This window comes from Muntiacus reevesi, chromosome 20 (genome assembly GCF_963930625.1).
Source record: "Muntiacus reevesi chromosome 20, mMunRee1.1, whole genome shotgun sequence".
NCBI classification, from domain to species: domain Eukaryota; kingdom Metazoa; phylum Chordata; class Mammalia; order Artiodactyla; family Cervidae; genus Muntiacus; species Muntiacus reevesi.
In genome coordinates, this window is record NC_089268.1 from 31320451 (window position 1) to 31345037 (window position 24587).

The 24587-nt window shown below is 40.9% G+C and overlaps 2 protein-coding genes and 1 non-coding gene across 3 annotated transcripts; all 3 read right to left on the reverse strand.

The window, feature by feature from the left end:
• Positions 1 to 1248: 1248 nt before the first annotated feature.
• ZSCAN9 (zinc finger and SCAN domain containing 9) lies at positions 1249 to 6219 on the reverse strand. The gene is made up of 3 exons (XM_065912032.1): positions 5800 to 6219; positions 5450 to 5597; positions 1249 to 1865 (listed from the first exon to the last, which is right to left on the reverse strand). Exons 1-3 carry the CDS (start codon positions 6217 to 6219, stop codon positions 1249 to 1251), a joined length of 1185 nt encoding a protein of 394 aa, XP_065768104.1.
• A 6241-nt stretch (positions 6220 to 12460) lies between these two features.
• LOC136151226 (coenzyme Q-binding protein COQ10 homolog B, mitochondrial) lies at positions 12461 to 23172 on the reverse strand. Its single transcript, XM_065912172.1, has 2 exons — positions 23141 to 23172; positions 12461 to 12923 (listed from the first exon to the last, which is right to left on the reverse strand). The coding sequence occupies exons 1-2, from the start codon at positions 23170 to 23172 to the stop codon at positions 12461 to 12463; spliced, it is 495 nt and encodes a 164-aa protein (XP_065768244.1).
• Positions 22785 to 22866, reverse strand: TRNAS-GCU (transfer RNA serine (anticodon GCU)). Its single transcript has one exon. It is a non-coding gene; the product is annotated as a tRNA-Ser (tRNA).
• Positions 23173 to 24587: the final 1415 nt, after the last annotated feature.

A 24587-nucleotide genomic window follows, 5' to 3' on the forward strand; every position in this document is an offset into this window, starting at 1 on the left:
TTCCTTTTATGGATGTCCCCAGATCAAAACACCAACATCCGCTGGATCATCAAAAAAGCAAGAGAGTTCCAAAAAAAACATCTACTTCTGCATTACTGACTATGCCAAAGCCTTTGAGTGTGTGGATTACAACAAACTGTGGAAAATTCTTCAAGAGATGGGAATACCAGAACACCTGATCTGCCTCCTGAGAAATCTGCATGCAGATCAAGAAGCAACAGTTAGAACTGGACATGGAACAACAGACTGGTTCCAAATTAGGAAAGGAGTAGGTCAAGGCTGTATATTGTCACCCTGCTTATTTAACTTATATGCAGAGTACATCATGCAAATGCTGGACTTAATGAAGCACAAGCTGGAATCAAGATTGCCGGGAGAAATAGCAATAACTTCAGATATGCAGATAACACCACACTGATGGCACAAAGTGAAGAACCAAAGAGCCTCTTGATGAAAGTAAAAGAGGAGAGTGAAAAAGTTGGCTTAATACTCAACATTCAGAAAACTAAGATCATGGCATCTGGTCCCATCACTTCATGGCAGATAGTTGGGGAAACAATGGAAACAGTGACAGACTTTATATTTTTGGGCTTCAAAATCACTGCAGATGGTGACTGCAGCCCTGAAATTAAAAGACGCTTGCTCCTTGGAAGGAAAGTTATGACCAACCTAGACAGCATATTAAAAAGCAGAGACATTACTTTGCTGACAAAGGTCCGTCTAGTCAAAGCTATGGTTTTTCCAGTAGTCATGTATGGATGTGAGAGTCAGACTCTAAAGAAAGCTGGGTGCTGAAGAATTGATGCTTTTGAACTGTGGTGTTGGAGAAGACTCTTGAGAGTCCATCCTAAAGGAAATCAGTACTGAATATACATTGGAAGGACTGATGCTGAAGCTGAAACCCCAATACTTTGGCCACCTGATGCGAAGAACTGACTCATTTGAAAAGACCCTGACTCTGCGAAAGACTGAGGGTGGGAGGAGAAGGGGATGACAGATGATGAGATGGTTGGATGGCATCACCAACTCAATGGACATGAGTTTGAGTAAACTCTGGGAGTTGGTGATGTACAGGGAGGCCTGGCATGCTGCAGTCCATGGGGTCGCAAAGAGTCAGACACGACCGAGCAACTGAATTGAACTGAGACCAAAACACATTTTGTAGAGACAGGAAGAAAGGTGTTTTCTAGTCTTTACGTACCCCACGTGACTTGGTGAGTGATCCGGAAAACTTGCACACAGCTTGGATTAGACCAGCTCAGCCACCAGGTGGATCTTCTGATGGCGGATGAGGTTGCAGTGGCGGTTAAAGTTTTTCCCACACTGGTTGCAATGGTGAGGGCGCTCCCCTGTGTGGCTTCTCTGATGCTCGATGAGAAATGATCGCCGACTGTAGCTCTTGTTACACTGGCTGCACTGATATGGCTTTTCTCCCTTGTGGATTCTCTGATGCTGGATGAGACCGGCACTCTGGCTGAAGGCCTTTCCACACTCCTTACAGTGGTACCGTTTCTGAATATTGTGGATTCCTCTGTGATTAAAAAGACCCGAACTCTGACTGAAGGTTTTCCCACACTCATTACACTCATAGGGTCTTTCTCCAGTGTGAATTCTTTGATGTCGAACCAGACCCGAGCTCTGAGCAAAGCTCTTTCCACACTCCTCACATCTGTGTGGTCTGGTTCCTACAGGGTTTCCCCAGTGCCTCTCTACCCCACCCTTAAGTTCACTGACTTCTCCATGTCGGGGCCCCTGCTGTGATTCCTCCCAGGTCTGTCCATAAGACACTTTCCCACATGGTTCCACTCTCTTAGGACAATGTTTCCTTAGCACCAACTCTCTGTCCTCAGCCTGGGTCAATCCACCTGAAACAAAAAAAAGACCAGGTAAATGTCACTTGTTCCCTGAGCCTAGTGATGAATGGGTTGCTATGTGAACAGAAATGCAAGGTGCTACTGCTTCTTTTTCTTTTTAATCTTTGTATTTATTTGGCTGCAGGGGTCTTAGTTGTGGCACATGAGATCTTTGATCTTCATTGTGGCATGCAGAATCTTTTTTTTTTCAGCTGTGGCATATGAACTCTTAGCTGCTGCATATGGGATCTAGTTCCCTGACCAGAGATCAAACCCAGGTCCCTGCACTGGGAGCACAGAATCTTAGCCATTGGACCACCAAGGAAGTCCCAAGTGAGGTACATCTATCCTGACGTCACAGAGTAGGAAGGAGGTTACAAAGTGAGGGGCCAGTGTGGCAACACCTTCTTCTAGGTAACGAGGGAAGTTTGCCCTCTTTGGCAAAATGCAGCTAGGTGCCCCTCACATGGATGGGGCCTGAAGAAAATTTTTTTACATTCTTCACAAGAAGAGGATGGTCAGGATCAGAGTGGCTTCTCTGGAGTCTTCCCTGAGAATTCCCTCCACACTGTGATACAGGGAGCCTCAAAGTGACCCTTTCTAAAGAAAGTTATTTTGTGTAGACCTCCATTCATTGGGTCATTTATGGAAAAAGTGCTGAGTTTCTCCTATTCTAGGTACTGTAGGAAGTACTTTATGTCTTTCTAATCTGTAATCATCCGGGGTGCATCCCCAGGACAAAGCCTCAGCTCTAGTGCATCTCTCTTCCTAGAAACTCTGACCTCAGAACTCATTCTCTCACTTCCTTGAAGTTTTTGCTCAATTCTCACCTTTTCAATTCTTCCACTTAAAACTATACTCTTTGTGCCCCATCCACAGCAGTCAGATTCCCTGTATGCTCTTCTATTTGTGCTTTATTCTGTAATACCATCTTCTAACAAATTATATCATCTTATTTACAAGCTTATTATTTGTCTCCCCCTTGCTACATACAATCTTACCTCCATGGGAACAAGATCTTTCTGGTTTATTCCCTGAGAATCTTGGCTGGTGCACAGTGGTGGCTCAATAAATACTTGTTGAATATTTAGAGAAAGGATTAAAATCAATGTTACTACTATGGCTTGAACTGACAGACCCAAGGGCTGGTGCTGAGGCAAAGGCTGTTCCATAGCACTGGTTCACGTTGGACAATAGTCAATCAACCTAATTAGACTGCCTCTATTTAGATGAGTTGAAAGTGAGGATGGAGAAGGGCTGCTGTGGAATCCTTAGGATGTCTTGGGTTCCCTAGGTGTGATCACCACTTTGCAACTCAGAAAAACCCAAAACATTGGACTCTTTCTCCAACATCTAACTGCACTGTCCCTCACACTCCTGGATAGGTACCTCTAAGGACTCCTCTGGGATGAGACCACGGTTCTCCACTTCCTTTTAGCTGGGAGGTGACAACAGGTTTGCAAAACAGAAATGTGTCTGCAGAGAAGAAATGGGCCACAAGTGAGACCAGTACTGCCCTTTTGCTCAAACTTTACATTTACATCTGAAATGTACAAGGGGACTGGGTAGAATATAAAAGCCAAGACATTTCCCACTTTTTAATAATTATCATTTATACAGCATTCCATGAGTTACGAAGCACTTTCATGTATATTATCAAACTAACCACAAAACCTGTTCATGTTAGTATCCCACTTCTTAAAAGAACTAAAGATATACAAAGGAGTCTGTCTATAGTTAGACAGACTATATTTAGAAAGAAATCTGGAAAACACACAGCAATTTGACAAGAGTAGTTACTCCTGGGGAGTTGGACTTGGAGGAGAACTTTTTTACTATGTAAGCTTGTGTGTTTTGGGGATTCTTTACTATCTGTATGCATTTTAAAAGAAACTCAAGTTCAGTGATATAAAGTAACTTTAAATGTTGCTTGGCTAAAAAACTGAAGAGCTGGAACTTGGATTTGGTCCTTGTAATCTCAAGTACTTCCCACATTGCTTTTACAAAATGGGCTTTTCCTGAACATACAACACACATGTGCACTGACAGTGCTGGAGGGAGCACTCTGCTCTGTAGAAGCCCTTTGGATACTCTCCTGTAGCCACTGTAGATGCTTAACACATATTAGTTGAATGAATGAATGACCAGAAGGATTGACGGAGAGATGGATGAAGGACTTACTCAGATGTGCCGTGGAAGAAGGATTCTAAGCATCGTTCTAGATGCAGGCTTGGAAAGTAGAAGAAAGGAGAAAATGGCTGAAAAATGAGAAGTCCAAATTCATGGGAGAGGAAGAAGAAAGTAACAAAGGAACTGACTGGAAAGATGCCCATTAAGGAGGAGGATGAAACCGAAGGAATTTTAGTAAGATGAGGTCATGGGAGTCAGAGGAAGGTCTGCAGTGGGCACTCATCAAATATAGTTTTAATTTAGTTTTAATTTAAATTAAGAGATGTGTTCCAAAATCATAACTGTGTGATTGCTAGAGTAAATGAAATAAATAGAAATGAAATAAATAGAAGCTGGAAACAGAGCGGCAAGAGAAGTTGTAGCTTTGATACACATGGGGTAATGTGAAAGTGAAAACAGGAGACCTCTACTGTGGATACCACACCTCTACTGTTACCAGAAGGGTAACAAAAAGGCAGTAAGAGGCTGTGATGTTATATGTGAGGAATTAGACTGAATTTGGAGCCAATTGTGCAGGGAGAGTTAGAATGGGAAGGCAACTGACTCAGCCCCAAGTACCCAGGTCTATATCCACTGGTGCCCAGTGCTGACACCACTAAGAAGAATACATACAAAAAAATGGCAAGGTCTATTCCATTGGATTCTCTCATCCAGTCTGCCACCTACTAAGTATACCTCATATCTTTTGACTGCAAATGTAAACCCAAATCGACAAGAGTGGCCCTGGTAATTTCTGATAACAGTTACAATGCATTAAGCATAATGTGTGCCACGTGTTTTTCACAAATTGTATTCAATGCTCACAGCGACCTTTTGAGGTATATATTATTGACTGAACTGTGTCATGCCTATCCCAAATTCATCTGTTGAAGCCTTAACTGTATTTGAAGATAAGGTCTTCAGAGAGACAATTAAGGTAATTAAAGGTGGGGTCCTAATCCAACAGGACTGATGTCCTTATAATAAGAAGAAGAGATACCCGAGGGCTCACTTGCTCTCTTTCTCCTCCTCTCTCCACATGCACGAGTAGAGAGAAATGCCCATGTTAGGACACAGCAATAAGGCAGCTCTCTACAGTCCAGGAATAGAGGTCTCACTAGAGATCAACTCTGATGACATCTTGACCTTGAATTTCTAGCCTTCAAAACTATGAGAAAATAAACTTCTGTTGCTTAAGCCAGCCAGTCTGTGATATTCTATTATGGCAGCCTGAGCAGACATTTTGCAGATGAAGAAACCTTGATGAACTGGTTAAGTAACCTGCCCAAGTAAAAGCAGCTTACAGAAGCTCTGAGCATTGCTGGTAGAGCATTTCTCACTCCCTGGTTTCCCAGTTCTGGTTTTTTTGTCCATCTGTGCTTGACCAGGTGGGATATGTTCAACACCAGATAAATCCTGTCCCTCACCTGTCTCTCCGATAGGGTGGGGCTCCTGAGCAGGGTCACATGTGAGTTGGGGCTCCTTAGGCTGGGACTGAAAGGCCAGTGACATCTGTGCTTCCAGAGACACTGTCTCTTTAGAAAGGACTTCTTGTTCCTGTCTGCAGGCTACCATCTAGAAACAAAGAAACAAGATATTTTTTTAAGATATAAGATTTGACCTCTGAAGAAAGTAACTGTCTAAAGAAACACTTCTCAGAAAGACACAGAAAGCAAGGTCTTATTTAATCACCAAAGTCAAGGGGACACAAAGCAGAGGACACAGAGATCCTTGGTGACCGACACATACTCTTTCCCTGGTGACTCTCCCTTCCTACCTCGTGCTGCGGTTCATCGAGCTCTCTCTCCAGATCCTCCAGCAAAATCACCGCTTCTTCCCCACTCTCTGGACAGTGCTCCCGCATCCAGCTCTGCGGCTCCTGGGGCAGGATGGACAGGAACTGCTCCAGCACCAGCTGGTCCAGGATCTGCTCCTTCGTGCTCACATGTGGCCTCAACCACTGGCAGCAATGTTCCCGGAGTCGAGTGAGAGCCTCTCTTGGTCCAGGAGTCTCCTGGTAGCAGAGCTGTCGAAAGTGCCTTCGGGAGATCTCTCTTGCCAGTGGATTACTGCGTTTCAGTCTAGATTCCTGCATTTGGAGATGACTTTCTGCCTCCACTTTTTCTGCCAGAAGTTTTTCCCAAACCTTGGGAGCTTGCACATCCAGGCATAAAATCTCCTTGGAGTCTATATTCATCTTGACCTTGAATAGCTTAAAAGACTCCCTCCAGCTGGAGCTATGAGTTAGAAACACCTTTGGAAGTTCCCTCCTTTTAAGCAGTAAAAGTCATTGTTTAGGTAGAAAAATGGCAACAGTTAATGATAGAAACTTAGAATCAATTGTTATAGACCTAAACCTCTTCACTGAAAGTAGTGACTTGCTGACCAAAGAATGAAATAATGGAATAGATAAAGTCATAATGTACAAAAAGCAGACTTTCAATGTACCCAGACCTCAGTTTTATTCTGATTCTTTTACCAATTGTGCAATCTTGTGCCAATTTCTTATCTTCTTCCAATCTCAGTTTTTTAATATGAAAAAGAAATAGCAATAATACCTTACAGAGTTCATGGAGGAATTAGCGACCAAACAGATCACTCAGAATGGTTAAAAAGTTCAGACTCATTGTAAAAAAGTTAAATTAGAGAGAAAAAAAAAAACTAACTTTGCTTCTTGTCTTGGACTAAATGAATGAACTTACTTTTACTGCAATCTTTACACGAGTTTTTAAAATTAATCTTCAAAACAACCACTAAGGACAGTTTCATTTTCACTAAATTTACAGAAAGGAACGCTTAGGTAGACTGCAAATTCTCTGAGTTTTCCACACTGCTTTGCTGATTCTCAGGGTAACAGCCAACACTGCACAACACCCTACAACATGCTTTCAGATACAAGACCACATTTAATCCTCACAATTACCCTCTGAGGTTTGATTGCAACCACTATTTCACTAGATAAGAAATGGGGGCCAAGAGAAGTTAAGGAGGTTGCTTGCAGTTCAATTATTTAACAAGACAGTCCTAGGAATCTACAGAAGCCCAAGGGAGAAGTCGGCTCACACCCACGCAGGGCCTGATTCCCAGGAGGGCTGTCTCCAAAATGTCAGGAAGAGCAGCCCAGCAGCTGAATTTCAGCGTTACCGGCCCTGGGGCAGACATCTAGGGAATCGGAATCCAGGGTTAAGGGGTGGGAGCGGGGGGATAGGGAGCCCTGATAATGTATCTTTAATTCCTAGGCTCCCCAGGGATTTATATGCACTCGAAGGTTTGAGAATCAGTGAACCATGGGAAAGGGGATTGGAAAACGTCACATTGTGCACCGGAAAATCAGTCCATTCAACGCCCCTTTATCTGCTTTTAGAACCAAAGAATGAGAGTATTACACGCTGGCTCTCCATGAGGAAGGCTACAGAAATTCTACAAATTTGTCCTTAACTTCCTTGTACCCAAATACTTCCCCAGACTTCAGGCATTTCTTGTCCTGAGTCCTAATCCTGCTGCCGTTTCACAGGGAAGACCCTTCGTCCCGGTAACCCTCTCTCGCGCAAAGTATTCCCAGCCCGGGAGACTGGTCGGTTCTAGGTCCCCGGGCACGACCACCGCCCGCTCCCCTCCACCCTCCCCGAGCCGAGGTTCACTTTTCACACCCCTTTCTCAGCCACACCCACCCCACCCAGGTTCTCGGGCCGTCTCTGCAGACCTGGAAAAGGCGAGGGGGTGGGGTGCCCCGCCCCGGCGAGGGGGTGGGGTGCCCCGCCCCAGCACTGGGAGCAGCGCGCCGGGAACAGCGGCCCGGCGGGGCAGAAGCCAGCCCACCGCGGGGCCCGCGGCGCACAGGCACTTCCGGCCGGTCTAGGATCCCGAGTCTCGTTTCCTACCTCCTGCGCGTGCCTCACCTGGAAGCAGCCCCCAATTTCCTGAGCATCCATGTGGATATCAACGGTGAATCACATAATCAGAATTCCATATGTGTGTGGACCCCAGTTAGGTTTTAAACTGAAAACAGAGAGGAAGCACAGACCATAATTATTGAACATGTTTAAAAAAATTTTTTTTTAAAGTAATACACGAACTACAGTTTTTAAAAAACCTAAGACAATGCCAAAATTAATAAAGGGTGGTAATCGCCCTTGTCCCTCTTTAGCCTCACTTCCTTGAGGTAAACAGTCAACTGCCGTTAGCTTGGAATTTTCATATATAGTTCTGATTTCTCACATACATTAGGAGATAGATGGATAGATAGGCATTAAGCTATTTTACAATTCGCTTCCCCCAGCCCCATCACTTACTTTAGCATTTTCATGTCATTTATCTCAAACATCTTTATGGGTCATGTTGGTCTAGCTCATTTAGTGGCTGTGTAATAGTACATCAAGCACCTGCCTCCCAATTTATTTGTCCAGGCCCCTATGTATGACAGAGGTCTTCTTTCCTTCCTCCACCCCTCCCCCAACAGTTGTCTAGATTTCTAGTAGTGTTGGATTGCTAAAAAGTATTGGGTTCCGAACAAATTTTTGGCCAACCCAATAAATACAAAATCAATAAAAAAATCAGTTAAATTAGGTTTACTGGTACAAAAGAGTGTCATTATAAGTAGTTAGTCATTCATCAATTTTATTATGCCAACCAGAACGGAGGCATTTCATAGATTAAACTATGTTTTGTTTTGTTTTAACAGGACCTCATTATTTTATCACAGCAGTAAGAAAGCATTTTGCATGCTAATGGAGGTTCCATGATGGGTTTTAACTCCAAAACTGCAGCTGTATAAATTTCTTTAGTTGTTTTCCTCAATGTTGCCACCTGAAGGCATTAAATAAATTCAGGCTTCATCTCTTACTTTAACTTCTTCCAAATATCCAATAACTGTGTAATCATTAAGAGCACCAGCATGAAGAAAATTTGCCCCAAATTCTGATCACTTTCTCCAATATACTTCACGTGCAAAGCCCTCAGCACAACTTTCCTAAAAACTATATAGTGAGAATAAATGCTCACCTTCTCTTGGGCTTTAAATATATTATTCTCTTCCATTTTTGATGCTCATCTGTAACAAGTAAACACAGTTACCATATACTTAAATATCTCATTGACAGTTGATTAGGCTCTCTAACTGGTTTATATGATTTTTAAGCAGGTAAACTATAGGACTCAGGCCAATTTGAATTAGGGTCAAGTGAACAGCACACTGGACTTCCTTAGAGTTAAATAGCTAGGAGAAAGTCTGGCTCCCGCTTTTCTGTCTGGAGGAAGATTCCCCTGTAGCAGTATCTTGATGAGTGTCCTAGGACAGAAGGGATTATTTTTAACTTAGAGTTGGGAATCTCTACTGAAAATATTTAAAATGCCACTCAGATTAGGGACAAGGAAACACTGATTACTCGGCCAGCAAAAACATTGAGGGTCACCTGAACCTGGAAACAGGCATATTGGGATACTGACTCTACTGTGTGTTTTATCATAAGTTCAAAAGGAAGAAGGAGAAGGAAGAGAAAATATTTGGAGGATTGGTAGCAGAGAAAGTAAGGAACTAGCTGGCAGGTGAATAGACTCAAGTGTAAAAATATTTGTGTCCCATATGAATCTTCACTAACCCACCATGTGAGAGGTTTCAGTAAGAAGTGGGGAAGCTGATCTCCCCATGGATGTTAGCAACTGCTTATTCAGCTACTTCAGGATTTGGTCAAGGAAATTTTGAACATGGTAACCTTGACTACCATGATGGAAGATGTGCATAGACTAAAAAAAAAAAAAAAAAAAAAAAATGCTTTCTTTCACTAAAGCTAATCCAGACATTATCACTGTTGAGCTGCAACCACAGTATGGTGCAATATCCCAGTAGGAACAGCCAGTCACCTAGGGTCAAATTGATTACATTGGACTCTGTGAATCTGCCAGCCAATGCAAGAGGCACTGGAGGGGCAGGTTCAATCCCTGGGTGGGAAAGATCTCCTGGAGAAAGAAATGGCAACCCACTTCAGTATTCTTGCTGGGAAAATCCCAGGGACAGCGGAGCTTGGTGGGCTACAGTCCATGGGGCCTCAAAAAGTCAGACATGACTGAGTAACTGAGCACACCCTCTATGACAGAGCAAACAAAATTTTACTTCAAAGCTTTCTGTGCCATGCTTCTGTCAGTACTGACTTGATGAAAGCCCTACTCATGCCAGCCCCAAATTAGTTGGGTATTAACATGAAATGATTTCCCCTCCAATCTCTGTTTTTAATTGGGTATTTGTGGATCCTTTGTTGTCCTTTAGTGATAGTTTGACAGATTCCATAGCTTTCTGGCTAATTTTCTCTATTAAAGGTCTCATCCAAATTTGTTTCTAATTTAAAATTGCATTATCTATTGAATAAGTTATAGAGCCATGGTTTCAAAGTACAAAAAGTACAAAAGAGACTACATTGAAACATTTCCCTTTGATTTTTTTCTCTTCTGTTGAGCTTGACAATGGTATCATTGTTCCATAGGAAAATGTTCTTGTTTATTAAAGATGAGAACTGAAGAACAAGGGTGGTATGTCATCATGTCTATAATTTACTATAAAATACTTCAGCAGAGAGAGAGGGTGTGAGAGAGAGCACAAATATGGCAAAATGAACACTTATAAATGTAGGTGAGTATATGGTGTTCATTATATAATCACACATAGTAGACCTTTGGGAGTAACTATGTTTCAAAATTCAGATTTTTTAAGACTATTAAAGAAATCCCAGTTCAGTTCACCTTGAGATTTGTCTCAGATGAGTTTTACTGCCAAATTTATGGGGGATAAAAGAGTTCAGAATTGTATGGATTTTAGAACTGTGGACAGAGAAGGCAATGGCAACCCACTCCAGTGTTCTTGCCTGGAAAATCCCAGGGACGGCAGAGCCTGGTAGGCTGCCGTCTATGGGGTTGCACAGAGTCAGACATGACTGAAGCGACTTAGCAGCAGCAGCAGTAGAACTGTGGATAAGAGATCCTGGATATGTACTAGTGTCTCTCTCTCATCTATTTAAACATTTTCAAATTTAAGAAATTTTTAATAAAAATTTTCATCTTACTCCTACCTCTAGTCACTTAATTTCACTCCCTAGAAACAGTCAAAGCTCTCGATTTCTTTTGTAGATTTTCAAAGATATTTTATACATGTGGAAGCAATTATTTATTTATAATTTAACTCCATTATTTTATACAGATAGTAGGATATTATGCACACAGCTCCTCTGTTTGCTTGTTTAATTTTGGAGTTTTTCCCATAGGCATAGATCTCTTTGTTTTTGACAGCTATATAATATTCTATCATATAGATTTATTTAGCCAGTCCTCTATTGATGAGCAATTAGATTATTTCCAAATATTTTCTGTTTATAAATAATATTGTACTAAACATTAAAAAAAATTTTTTTGACACTTGGTAACAATATTTTTAAACATCATTTTATCTACACAGTACTTTACTGTCTAACAGAATACTGAAAATATAGTCCAACATCCCAGTTTTAAGTGCAATATTCAGAGCCGCCATTGTATTTATTTATTTTTTTTACAAAAAATAAACAAATTAACTTTATTAAGTTACCACTTCAGTCCTTATGTTGATTTGTTTACAAAAATATCAGTTTGAAATACATTATCGAAAGTGAACACACAGAATAAATAGAAAATAAGGATGCATGGTGCTGCAGACACATCAACCAACTTATCTTGATCTATTGCCCACTGCTGTAGACAAAATTTGACACAGATTCAGCATTACTGACACAGCAAAGTATCAGGGAGAGGGTTGCAAACTATGAGAAAAGTAGTATAAAACTCTGGACCAAAAAAAACTCTCTGGACCACTCACCAAAAAATAAAAATAAAAAATAATTGTTTATCTGAAAGCTAACCTTAGTATAATACTGAATTATCTACTACTATCCATAGGAACAATTTAAAAATAAGAAAAGTGTCAGGGAACCTTCATTAACAGTATTTTTAAGTCAAAGCTTTTACTTTAAATATCAGATGATTATTCAAATATCCTAACCATGAGGCAGGCCCTAAGACAATAAGTTATAAATAGTCTGAAATTAATAACTTAAACGTGATATGGTTAATATAGTACACACTGCATCAGTATCTCAACCAACCTCTTTCAGGTGAGGTAACAATTAAAAGGTTTAAATTTACAGTTTCAGTTTCTGCTCAGAAGAGTGATATCAGTATCCCAGCAACATTGATGACGTATGCTAATATACATACTACTCTGAATTATACTTGATTGAATTCTATGTACATGTGGTTCCATATTCCAAGTGCAAATTTCAACGTTATGTGTTTATAATCAAAGCTGGGTTTGACAAATGCTTTCTGATGTCTGAAAGCAAATGATGAAAGCACTTCCTAAAAGTGAATAAATATGTGTAGGTGAATAGATATGTGTAGGTGACCATTTCCTTTCTTCTTTATGTGTGATGAACTTCATGAAGCATCAATTCCCGAGGTATGTTTGTTTCTGGACCATACAGCTTACACGGTCTTCTTTTAAAGGCAGTCACCATCTGCTTTACAACTTCATCGAAAAATAATGTGGCAAGCTGAGAGTGTAGAAGTGAGCGAAATTCAAAAGAAATTGAAAAATCCAAAGTACAAGTTCTTGGGTAGCCAGGAAGACCTGGGCTGAAACGCCAAGCGGTCTCCAAATGTTTGAAGAGCTTCCCATCAGTACAGGATGCCTTCACCAAATGAGGTTTCACCAAGGTCACCACTGATGGGTAGCGCTCCAGTACAGGTGGAAACCCAATTTCCAATCGTGTTTTGCAGTATCCAGATCTCCTCGATATTATATCTGATTTTTTACACCAAGGAACAAAATGCTTGTAATCCTCCATTCCAGATACTACGTCATACATTTCCTGCATAGAATAACTAGAAATAAATTCAACAAAGACACATCAGGGTTTACAGTAAGGTATCACATGAAGTGAAGTGAAGTCGCTCAGTCGTGTCCGACTCTGCGACCCTGGGGACTGTAGCCCGCCAGGCTCCTCTGTCCATGGGATTCTCCAGGCAAGAATACTGGAGTGGGTTGCCATTTCCTTCTCCCGCCATTGTATTTAGGAAGTGAGAGTGAAAGTGAAAAGTCGCTCAGTTGTGTCTGACTCTTTGCGACCCCATGGACTGTAGCCCACCAGGCTCCTCCATCCATGGAATTTTCTAGGCAAGAATACTGGAGTGGGTTGCCATTTCCTTCTCCATAAATATTTTTATATATACCTCATCTTACACATATATGAGTATATCTGTAGGATAAATTCCTAAAAGTAGAATTTCTGAATCAAAGAATATTCATTTATTATAGACTACTAAATTGCCTTCAAAAGTAGTTATGAAAATTTCCAGCTCTCTAACACTATCTGAAAGTGGTATCATGCCCAATCTTCATCAAACCTTTTGATTTTTGCCAGTATACTAGTCCCCTATGTTTTCTGTGATGCCAAGAAAGGCCTCCATTGTGCCAAGACTATAAAAGTAAATTCTCATGTGGTTTTTTCTAGGACCTTTACAGCTTTATCTTTTTCCTATTTAAATTCGTGAACCACCTAGAAATTACTCAGTTGTAAAATATGAGATGTGGACTGCACTGTTTTTTTCCCTCAGATGTCTGTCTACCCAGACATCAGTTTTCATTCCAATCCAAAAGAAGGGCAGTGGCAAAGAATGTTCAAACTACTGCACAACTGCACTCATTTCACATGCTAGAAAAGTAATGCTCAAAATTCTCCAAGTCAGGCTTCAACAATACATGAACCATGAACTTCCTGATATTCAAGCTGGATTTAGAAAAGGCAGAGGAATCAGAGATCAAATTGCCAACATCCGTTGGATCATCGGAAAAGCAAGATAATTCCAGAAAAACATATACTTCTGCTTTATTGATTATGCCAAAGCCTTTGACTGCGTAGATCAAAACAAACTGTGGCAAATTCTTAAAGAGATGGGAATACCAGACCACCTCACCTGCTTCCTGAGAAAACTGTATGGAGGTCAAGAAGCAACAGTTGGAACTGGACATGGAACGACACACTGGTTCCAAATTGGGAAAGGAGTACATCAAGACTGTATATTGTCACCCTGCTCATTTAACATTGATGCAGAGTATATCATGTGAAATGCCAGGCTGGATGAACCACAAACTGGAATCAAGATTGCTGGGAGAAATATCAATAAACTCAGATATGCAGATGATACCACTCTTATGGCAGAAAGTGAAGAGGAACTAAAAAGCCTCTTGAAAGTGAAAGAGGAGAGTGAAAAAACTGACATAAAACTCAACGTTCAGAAAATGAAGATCATGGCATCCAGTCCCATCACTTCATGGCCAATAGATGGGGAAACAATGGAAACAGTGAGAGACTTTATTTTTGCGGGCTCCAAAATCAATGCAGATGGTGACTGCAGCCCTGAAATTAAAAGATGCTTGCTCCTTGGGAAAAAAGCTATGACCAACCTAGACATATTAAAAAACAGAGACATTACTTTGCTGACAAAGGTCCATCTAGTCAAAGCTATGGTTATTCCAGTAGTCATGTATGGATATGAGAGTTGGACTATAAAGAAAGCTGAGCCCTGAAGAATTGATGCTTTTGAACTGTGGTGTTGGAGATGATTCTTGAGAGTCCCTTGGACTGCAAGGAGATCCAACCAGTCCATCCTAAAGGAAATCAGTCCTGAATATTCATTGTAAGGACTGATGTTGAAGCTGAAACTCCAATATTTTGGCCACCTGATGGGAAGAACTGACTCACTGGAAAAGACCCTGGTGCTGGGAAAGATTGAAGGCAGGAGGAGAAGGGGACGACAGAGGATGAGATGGTTGGATGGCATCACGGAGTTGATAGACATGAGTTTGAGCAAGCTCCAGAGTTGGTGATGGACAGGGAAGTCTGGTGTGCTGCAGTCCATGGGGTCACACAGTCGGACACAACTAAGTGACTGAACTGAACTGATCTAACCAGATGTCCCAGTACCATTTATTGAGTGATCTGTCTTTTCTCCACTGACTTGAAATACCATTTTTATCAAATTCATAAATATTTGTGCTTACTTCTGGATTTTCTATCCTGTTCATACTATAATTTTTTTTCATTGAAGTTTGTTTTAAAACCCAAAAGGCTTGTTCTTCCTTGTTATTCTTTTCTGAATTTTCCTGGCTACTAATGCTTGTTTATTTTTCACACAAACTTTTGAAGGTATATATCTAGTTTGAAAACAAAATTCTATGTTAATATTTATTGGCATTATATTAACACCTAGACTAATGATAGATGAAAGCTGACATTTTGTCTTGGGATCCCAGATGAGCCCCCAAGATGATAGCTTACGGTGAATGTTGCTGCTGGATTTGTGACCTTGGAAGAAGATTTAACTCTGGGGCCAAAGACAGTCTCTGTCACTCAGAGCTTTGGGTAGATTTTATTAAAGCAACCGGATCGAGAAAGCTTCCAACAATAGGCACTGGAAGGGGGCAGGAGAGTACCCCCCTTGCCAGTTTTTGCAAGGCATCTTACATGCATTAGCGAGCTGTTGATCATAGATAAACACCTCAAGGCTGACAGAGTTGCACCAGGTGCAGCTCTCTCCCACAACATACATATCTGCACAAGGGGAGTCCTCTGTGGGTGAGACACATTGTATAAGTCTTGAAGGAAAACAGACTTCTTTTTTTTGGAAAACAGACTTCTAAACAAGATATATAGTTTCATTAATATAACTTAAGAAAAACTTTCCTATCAGTAAGATGTACTATTTTGTTGGGCAATTCGCAGCTGAAGGTTGGAAATAAGTTACTTTCAGGCAGAACCCATTTTCCTTATAGCAACACAGAACTTAAGGCCCTGCTAAGTGGTTAAAGCTGGAGCAGGAATGCAGGGAAATAAAGTTTGGCAGCTTCCTAGTTTGTCTCCTCCTGGGGCTTGGGGACCACTGGCCTCCCTAGGCAGACCTGCCTAGCCCTTAACCCTTTCATTAACATGTAGAGAAAATTGATATGACTTTCTCTTCATATCTGGCTTCAGTAAACAAGATTTAAAGTTTTCTTATTATTGACCTGGTATTTTCCTCTTAAATTTATTTCTCAACAAAACAAAAAGACAACCTACTGAATCAGAGAAAATATTTGCATATGACGTGACTGATAACTGGTCAGTGCCCAAACATATAAGGAGTTCATTTAACTAAAGCAGAACTAAAGAAACCAAAAAACCCAACCTGATTAAAAATGAGCAGACCAGAAGAGACATTTTTGCAAAGAAGACATACAGATGGTCAACAGGCACCTGAGAAGATGCTCAACCTTGCTTATCATCAAGGAATTGTTAATGAAAACCACAATGAGATATCTCACACCTGTCAGAATGGTTATCCTCAAAAAGTGTATAAATAACAAATGGAGAAAATATGGAGGAAAGGAACCCTTTTCACAATTGGTGGGAATGTAAATTGGTGAAGCCACTATGAAAAACAATATGGAGGTGCCTCAAAAACTAAAAATAGAACTACCAAGGTGGTGGTGGTTTAGTCACCAAATCGTGTCTGGGTTTAGTCACCAAGTCGTGTCTGACTCTTGTGACCCCATGGATTGGAGCCTTCTAGGCTCCTCTGTCCATGGGATTCTCCAGGCAAGAATATTGGAGTGGGTTGCCATTTCTTTCTACAAGAACTACCATATGATCCAGAAATTCCATTCCTAGATATATACCCAAAGAAAATAAAAACACTAATTGAAAAATATACATGCACACAAATGTTCATAGCAGCATTATTTATAATAGTCAAGATGTGGAAGCAGCCTAAGTGTCAATTAACAGGTGAATGAATAAAGAAGATGTGGTATATATACACAGTGGAATATTATTTAGCCATAAAAAGAATGAAGTTCTGCTATTTAAAAAATGTGGATGGACCTAGATGCTACTATGCTTAGTGAAATAAGTTAGACAGAGAAAGATAAATACTTTATATTATCATTTATATATAGAAACCTAAAAAGAAACCAAATGAATAAATATAACAAAATAGAAAAAATTTCTCTGTTTTATCTTTTTTGTTGCTAAACAGATCTTTTCTTTCATTGTGTGTGTGTGAAGGCAATTGATTCCTCTTGTTTATTTTTATAAGTATATTTAGTTTTATAAACAAATCCTTGGATACCTTCATATAATTTTAACTCTTTTCTAACTTATTTCTCATTAAATGCGTTGTCTAGTTCCTGCAGAGCAATATAAAATAATAGTAATCAGAATGGACATTTTTCTAACATGTTGCTAACTTCAAAGAGAAGGCATAAGATATTTCCTCTGAAAGCAGGATGGTGTTGAAGCAAGTTAGATATGTTTATCACGGTTAAGTAAGGAAATATCTATTCTTTTATTTAAATGTTTAATCTATCAAGATGGATGTTAACATAATAAAATGCCTTTTCCATATTTACTAAATGTAGATGTTTCTCATGATATATGCTAATATGGTGAATTGTATTTAAAAGCTTTAAAATTTTAAACAATTTTAATGCTCTTCTCCATTTTGTCATAGAAAAATTTTTACTTCTCTAATGTGCTGCTGGATTCTGTTTACTCTGATTTTATTTAGGGTTCAGCATAAATAAAAATATGTGGTTTTCTTTTTTAATGAATTGATTTTTGGTTGCAGTGGGTCTTGTCTCTGCTCAGTAGTTATGGTCCACGGGGCCTTTGCTCTTTGGCTTGATGAATCTTCCCAAGACTGCGTCCCCACATTGGCAGGTGGATTCTTATCCACTGCACCACCAGTGAAGAACTAGTGGGTTTTCTTATTGGTAATCAATTTTAGTTTAAAGATCATTATTTGTTCCCCACCCCCATCCAAGAACAAATATTCTCTTCTTTTTCTATATTCTAACAGTTTTAAATGCATTAGTATCTGTTCTGTAACTAGTTTATTAAAATTCATCTGTGAAACTTATGTCTGATATTTTTTCAGGGTAGTTTGTTGACAACTTTATGTCTTCAATTGTAACTGGTCTGTTCGGATTTTTCATTTCTTCTAGGGTCATTTTCGTATGTTATATTTTCTAGAAATACACATATCCAGGTTCTTAAAATTACTCTTCATAGCGTTGATTAGGGTAGCATCTTTTAGTTTTTCCTGAATTTGAAATTATGAACACTCCTTCCACACTGGGCTGTGCCCTGCGACCAAGAGAGTTGCAGGAACTCTCCCCAAAGAGAACGCGAACCTTTGGACTGAACGAAACTGGAGCGGAAGGGGCAACGCACCTCCTCTAGACTCACACGGTTTCAACGCACGCGCCATTCTAGCCAGGTTATTTGAAGGTCCGTGGGAGCTGGAGATGCAAGAGAATGAAGAACCCAAAGAACTGGAGCAAATAAGGGGGACTGAGAGAGCAGAAGGCGCAGGTCGGGGGATTCCTCCAAGACAGTGGAAGCACAGGAGCCGTAGCCAAGGCTGCCAGTCCATTTCACTCAAACATCACCGTAAAGGCCACCAGATAACTGTGTAACGGTTAGCGTTCTGGGCTTTGAATCTGACGATCGGAGTTCATATCCTTCATATCATATCAAGCGACCTTTGGGGCCAGTTTAGCTTTGCCTCTCGGATAAGCGACTAGGAGTTCATTTCCTCACACACACACACACACACCCTCCTTTTTTTTCTCCCCCTTTTTGAGTAACACCCCTTTCCGACGTAATGATACGTTTAGCTTCAAGGAGAGAGTTATATTTCAAAGCGAAGGAGTTCTCCAGTCATCATTTAATGCCCCTTTCTGTGATTCCCAAGTGGCCCGAGCCCTGGAGAAGTCAGAAACGGGCATTTTCTCTTGGAAGTTTACAAACTCCTGGGGAGCCGGTGGAAAGGGAAGGAGAGTGAGATTTCCTGAGATGAAGACGCTCTCTGGCCTCAGAATCGTCAAGAACCCTCCTCGCCGCCCGCCGTGCCCCGAAGGCTGCTCACGGATGTGCAACCACTATCTAGGTTTTCCACACTTGTATACAAAAAATTGCTCATTCTCTATCTGAAATTCACAAATAGCCGGGCGTTGTGTTTCATCTGGCACCCCACCGCCGACCTCCAGCGGGGGGCGCTTTCTTCGCTGCGGGGCATCTGCGGGAAGCGACCTCCCTGCTCACTGGGATCATTCTCCAGAGGTGGCCTTCTCTTCTGCTTTCCTTACCGACCCCCACCCCAACCCCAGCCTGGAAAGGCCTCAAAGAGGCAGCAAGCAGAGAAGGCGGGAGCGCAAGTTCCTCCCCCTCTGCGGGCCGTTTTCCCGCGCCTCCTCTTAGGCGCTTTGGACTGGGGTTAAAAGGAAATCTCGGCCTGCTTCCTCTCCGAAGTCTCCTGAAAATCCAGTCAAAGCAACCTCCCCTGAAAGAGTAAAAGCCTTTCTAGATGGAAAGGAAGAAAACCTAGTCTGATTGAAAAAGAACAATAATAAAAAAAGGGGGGTGGGGTGGCTGCTGTTATCAGGCTGGGAGGAAAGATCCAGGTAATGCCAGCTGCAAAATAAACAGGAATCAGTGTTTTCCCCAAGATCAAGCAGCAACTGTAAAGAGCCACCACGGTCCGCCCTTTGAGTGATTACTGCCTTCTTACGATGTCCCAGACCCACTTGGCTACGTCCCATCTATTACTGGAATACCTAAAAGCACCCTCTTTTCAAGACTGTACCTAATCCCCAGTTAATCTGCGTTTCTTCGAATCCCTCCTCAGAAACAGCTATCCACCCAGACTGGCTTCTCGCTCCCCTTAGAGCCTCTTTAGAGTCATTTAAAGTAACTAGGTTCTTAATAAAGGCGGTTTTCTCTCATTTCTCTTGTTGAGCGGTCTTTTCCGGAGTATCCTGTCGCTGTGTTAATTCATTACACTGATTTTGTCAGGCTTGTTCCTGGTGGTCTTTGGCCGGTGCCTTTAACACCACCTTAGCTGGCTCTGTGAGTCCTAGCTGTGTGGGTAGAGGAGGGGTTAGAACAATTAGTCCTGGCAGAGCAGGGAAAAAATCAGGATAGACACTCATGTTGATGCTGGAATGACAGGAGAAATGTGGGTCTTGGGGTAAAAAGATTTTACCAAGGCGGAGAGCAACTAGGATAACCATGTTTTAAAACAAAATAGAATAAAACTAGAGTTTCAAACTTTCGCATTTATCAGGATTACCGCAGAGTTTGTTCAGGCACAAATTGTTGGGCCCCAGTCCTGGAGTTTGTATTTCTAGCAAGTTTCCAGGTGATGATGATGCTGGTGTTGCTTGGGAGAAACACACTTTTGAGAACTGCTGAACTAGAGTAATCTCTTGGATTGCATAGAAGCTAGTTCAGTGACCCAATATGAAACTTCTGATTTAGACATTTAAAATTTTCATTCTAACAAAAGAATCAAATGAGTTCCACCCTACAACCACAGAAGGCTCAATTTCACCAGTCCCTAAAATCCATTAAATCTTTTATCAGTCCAATTTATAAACTGCCACTGGATATCCAGAAAATCTGTAATAAACAAAAGCCACCAAGCTTATGAGAAATCAGGACTCCTATTTCCTTCTCACTGCAGGTGCTTGTGCTTCCATTTAGATGATCTGTGACAATGTTAGTTGAAATAAAAATTCCTCTTATAGGGCTGCAGGAGCAGATGTGGTCTGGTCTCCTTTTTACTTATTTGGTTGGGGGGCTTCCCAGGTGGGGCTAGTGGTAAAGAACCTGCTTCCCAATGCAGGAAATGTATGCGTTCCCCGTCCCCATGTTGGCAAGATCCCCTGGAGGAGGACATGGCAATCCACTCCAGTATTCTTACCTTGAGAATCTCATGAATAGAGGAGACTGACAGGCTACAGCGCATAGGGTCACACAGAATCAGAACATAACTGAAGTGACTTAGCAGGCACACATGCATAAATTAATATAATCTCTATGGAGGAAATTGGAAAATATCTTACAAATGACTACACCCTAGAACGCAGCTTATCTCCTAGACATTTATATTGTAGCTATAGACACACATGCAAAATGGTGTATATATTTAGATGCAGATATATTTACCTTTTAAAATAAGTAGCATTATATACATTGTCTTGCACTATGCTCTTTTTCATTGAACATTATATTTTGGATACACGCACCCATATGTTCAAAGTAGCAGTATTCACAATAGCCAAGACGTGGAAACAACTTAAATGTCCATCAGCAGATGCATTGCTAAAGAAGATGTGGTACATGTATACAATGGAATACTACTCAGCCATAAAAAGAATAATGCCATTGGACCAACATAGATGGAACTAGAGATTATCATAAGTGAAGTAAGTCAGAAACAGAAAGACAAATGCTATATGACATCACTTACATGTGGACTCTAAAATATACAAATGAATTCATTTACAAAATAGAAATGGACTCAAAGACATAGAGAACAGACTTGCGGTTGCCAAGGTCAGGGGATTGGGGAGGGAAGGATTGGGAGTTTGGGATTAGCAGAGGCAAACTATTATATATAGAATGGTTAACAGCAAGGTCCTACCGTACAGCACAGGGAACTATATTGTGATACACCATAATGGAAAAGAATATATGAATAAAAAGAATATATATATGTAACTGTATCACTTTGCCATACAGTAGAAATTAATACCAGAGAAGGCAATGGCACCCCACTCCAGTACTCTTGCCTGGAAAATCCCATGGATGGAGGAGCCTGGTGGGCTGCCGTCTATGGGGTCACACAGAGTTGGACACGACTGATATGACTTAGCAGCAGCAGCAGAAATTAATACACCATTGTAAATTAACTAGACTTCAATAAAAGTATATCTTGGAGAACTTAATACTATACATGCATACTGTGTTTCTGGACTGACACATCAGGGCCAATAATGTCCTACTAGTGGGAAGGGTAATTGGCAACAAAACTTTGCTGTATAGATTTTTATAGTTTTTGAATCATATGAACATAGTACTTACTCCAAAATGGTAATAAATAAAATAAGTAATAAAATGAAAAAATACATTATATTTTTTCCTCCCAAAGTCTATCAAGATGGAAGTCACAGGTAGAAACTGCATGTTACTTTGGGGGGGGGCGGGGAGTGCATCACGGGGCATGCGGGGATCTTAGTGCCTTGACCAGGGATCAAACCTGTGCCCTCTGCAGTGGAAGTGAAGAGTCTTAACTGCTGGGCTGACAGGGAAGTCCCAATTTTTATTACCTTTTCTCGAGGAGAAATACTTAGCCTTAACTGAGAATATTGTAGTGTGTACTTTTTAGTTTTGTCATATCTCTAAGAGATACATATTCTTCCTTGTCAATGATAGGGATCCTTAGAAATGGTTGCTTTTAAAGTTAAAAGATAATAGACAAAAATTCCCTAAAGATAAAATTAACCTGATAATGCCTTAAATAATTCATAATTTTGTGTACACTTCTCTATAAACAACTTTATAAGCTCCTCTAAATTTATTAGGCAATGTTTTTCTATGGTCTTCAATTAATTCTCCAGTGATTTCCTCGGTGGGAAATCTCTAAGCAAAACTTGGAATGAAAATTTCACAGGAGAATGAAACACTAATCAAATGCATCATTTAACAAAGTTCACAGCCATGACAAAATGCTACTAAGGAAGTCGGGAACAGGGTTGGGGGGGGGGGTGGAATAGAAGGAATTAATTCACGTCAGTCAACTGAGTGAGTAACGAATTACCTCGTACAAAATGAGCAGCCACCCCCCACAAACTCAGCCAGTCGACGAGGATGGGATTCGAACCCACGCGTGCAGAGCACAATGGATTAGCAGTCCATCGCCTTAACCACTCGGCCACCTCGTCGCATGTAAGGCTTGCTTCTTCAACGTCTTCTGGCTGGCGTTCTATAGTAATGCATCTAATCGTTCTGTTTCCGGCTTAATCGTCACAACCACAGTGTGAGTTACGTGTCTTAAAGTAAACTTCACAACGGACAATAATTGACGGACAATGCTTGGAGTGGTGAAGTTACTTGGCAAATATCTGATAACAGGTGAAACCAAGCATAATACACGTTGTTGGACACAGGCAAACATTGTCTTGCCAACTCAGCTCTGCGGCCCCGGGAAACACTCACCCGACTTTCACAGGGTCCCTCGACCGCTGCATTTCTCATTGAAGGGACCGGTTTCCCCACCTCTTGATCAGAACTCCCAGGATTCCCGTTTTCTACGTGGTACCAGAATCCCGATTCCTTTCTGTTTAGTTTTGTGATATGCTCGCCAGCCAGGGGATGCCCTCATTTGTCTTTTGTTTTCCTCTCTTGGCATTGAACAGTCTGAAAAATCAGCAACGCAGGAGAATGTGTTTTGGGAAAAAAAAAAAAAAAGTAGAAAAGAGCGAGAGTCTTAATGGGAACTCGCTTGCATCGTAGCACAAGATTGGTTTAGCCTGACTCCTATCAACCAACGGTGGGGTGGGTAAATAATCCCAGATGCGGGAGTCAAGGTCCTGGTTATGGCTCTTTCCTAAGCCCCACTGTGCGGACCCAATTGAGTAACCACTAACATCCCTTCTGGCTCTGACAACCTCTGGGGTAAAATTACCATCAAGAAACTTTTTCCACTCACAAGACTTTGTGTACTTTTAAAGGTGGCTTAACGGTAAAGAATTTGCCCGCAATGCTGGAGATGCAGGTTTGATTCCTGAGTCAGGAAGATGTCCTGGAGAATGAAATGGCAAACCCACTCTTGCCTGAGAAATCCCACCGATAGAGGAGCGTGGTAGGCTACAGACCTCGGGGTCTCAAAAGTCAGACACTAAACAACGAAAAACAAAAATGTAGTGCAGAAGGTTGAAATGTTCTTTTCTACCAAAAATGTTGGTCCCTTTTTCCTCTCTATGAAATCTCTTAGCTCAGCCCTTAACTTTGTTGGGAGGGATTCCTATCTCAACTCATTCACCGAATTTCAAAATACCTTTGATCAGCACGAAACCCTTAGAGGTACTTCATCTAAAATACCGAATAAAACCATCTTATTTGTTCCTTTGAATGGGGCGAGTAAATTGTTACCCTTTGCATCATCGTCATCGGCTACCACTCACACCTACCTCTCAGAGACTCAAAGGCAACCTCATTTCACACCAGTGACTTCAGAACTATTCCTAGTGAAAGCTCAGGGGTGGGGGTGGGGATGGGGGGTGGATTTCTGCTGTTAACTAAGAGTTTCACTGAAGTTTAACTTATACCACTCTACCTACAGCAACAGGTCAAGGAATGTATTTGTTTTGGTCTTATTACACCAATGTCAGTGTAAGTAAACAATAGCTACTGTTAATAAATTTAACACCAAATCTAAGCATTAGAATTAAGGTACTTAGAAAGCATATTTTCAATTAATTAAAACTTTTGGGTTGATAATCTTAGTTTTTTTAACCATAAAGTTATAGTGAGTATTAAATTAGTGAAACATCAAATTAGTTTAAATTAGTTAACATCAGTGAAATGCTTAGAAACTTGTCTTACAAATAGCTATTGCTGTGTAAATAATTTGATATTATGGTAGTTGTAATACTAGCAAAGT

Excerpts from the sequence above, each read along its gene's own strand:
- ZSCAN9 (XM_065912032.1), bottom strand. The coding sequence starts at position 6,219 with ATGAATATAGACTCCAAGGAGATTTTATGCCTGGATGTGCAAGCTCCC. Across the intron at positions 5,598-5,799 it reads TCGATGAACCGCAGCACGAG|ATGGTAGCCTGCAGACAGGA; the intron begins GTAGGAAGGGAG and ends CTTTGTTTCTAG. Across the intron at positions 1,866-5,449 it reads CCACCCTATCGGAGAGACAG|GTGGATTGACCCAGGCTGAG; the intron begins GTGAGGGACAGG and ends TTTTTGTTTCAG.
- LOC136151226 (XM_065912172.1), bottom strand. The coding sequence starts at position 23,172 with ATGCAGCGGTCGAGGGACCCTGTGAAAGTCGG. Across the intron at positions 12,924-23,140 it reads AGGGACCCTGTGAAAGTCGG|TTATTCTATGCAGGAAATGT; the intron begins GTGAGTGTTTCC and ends ATTTATTTCTAG.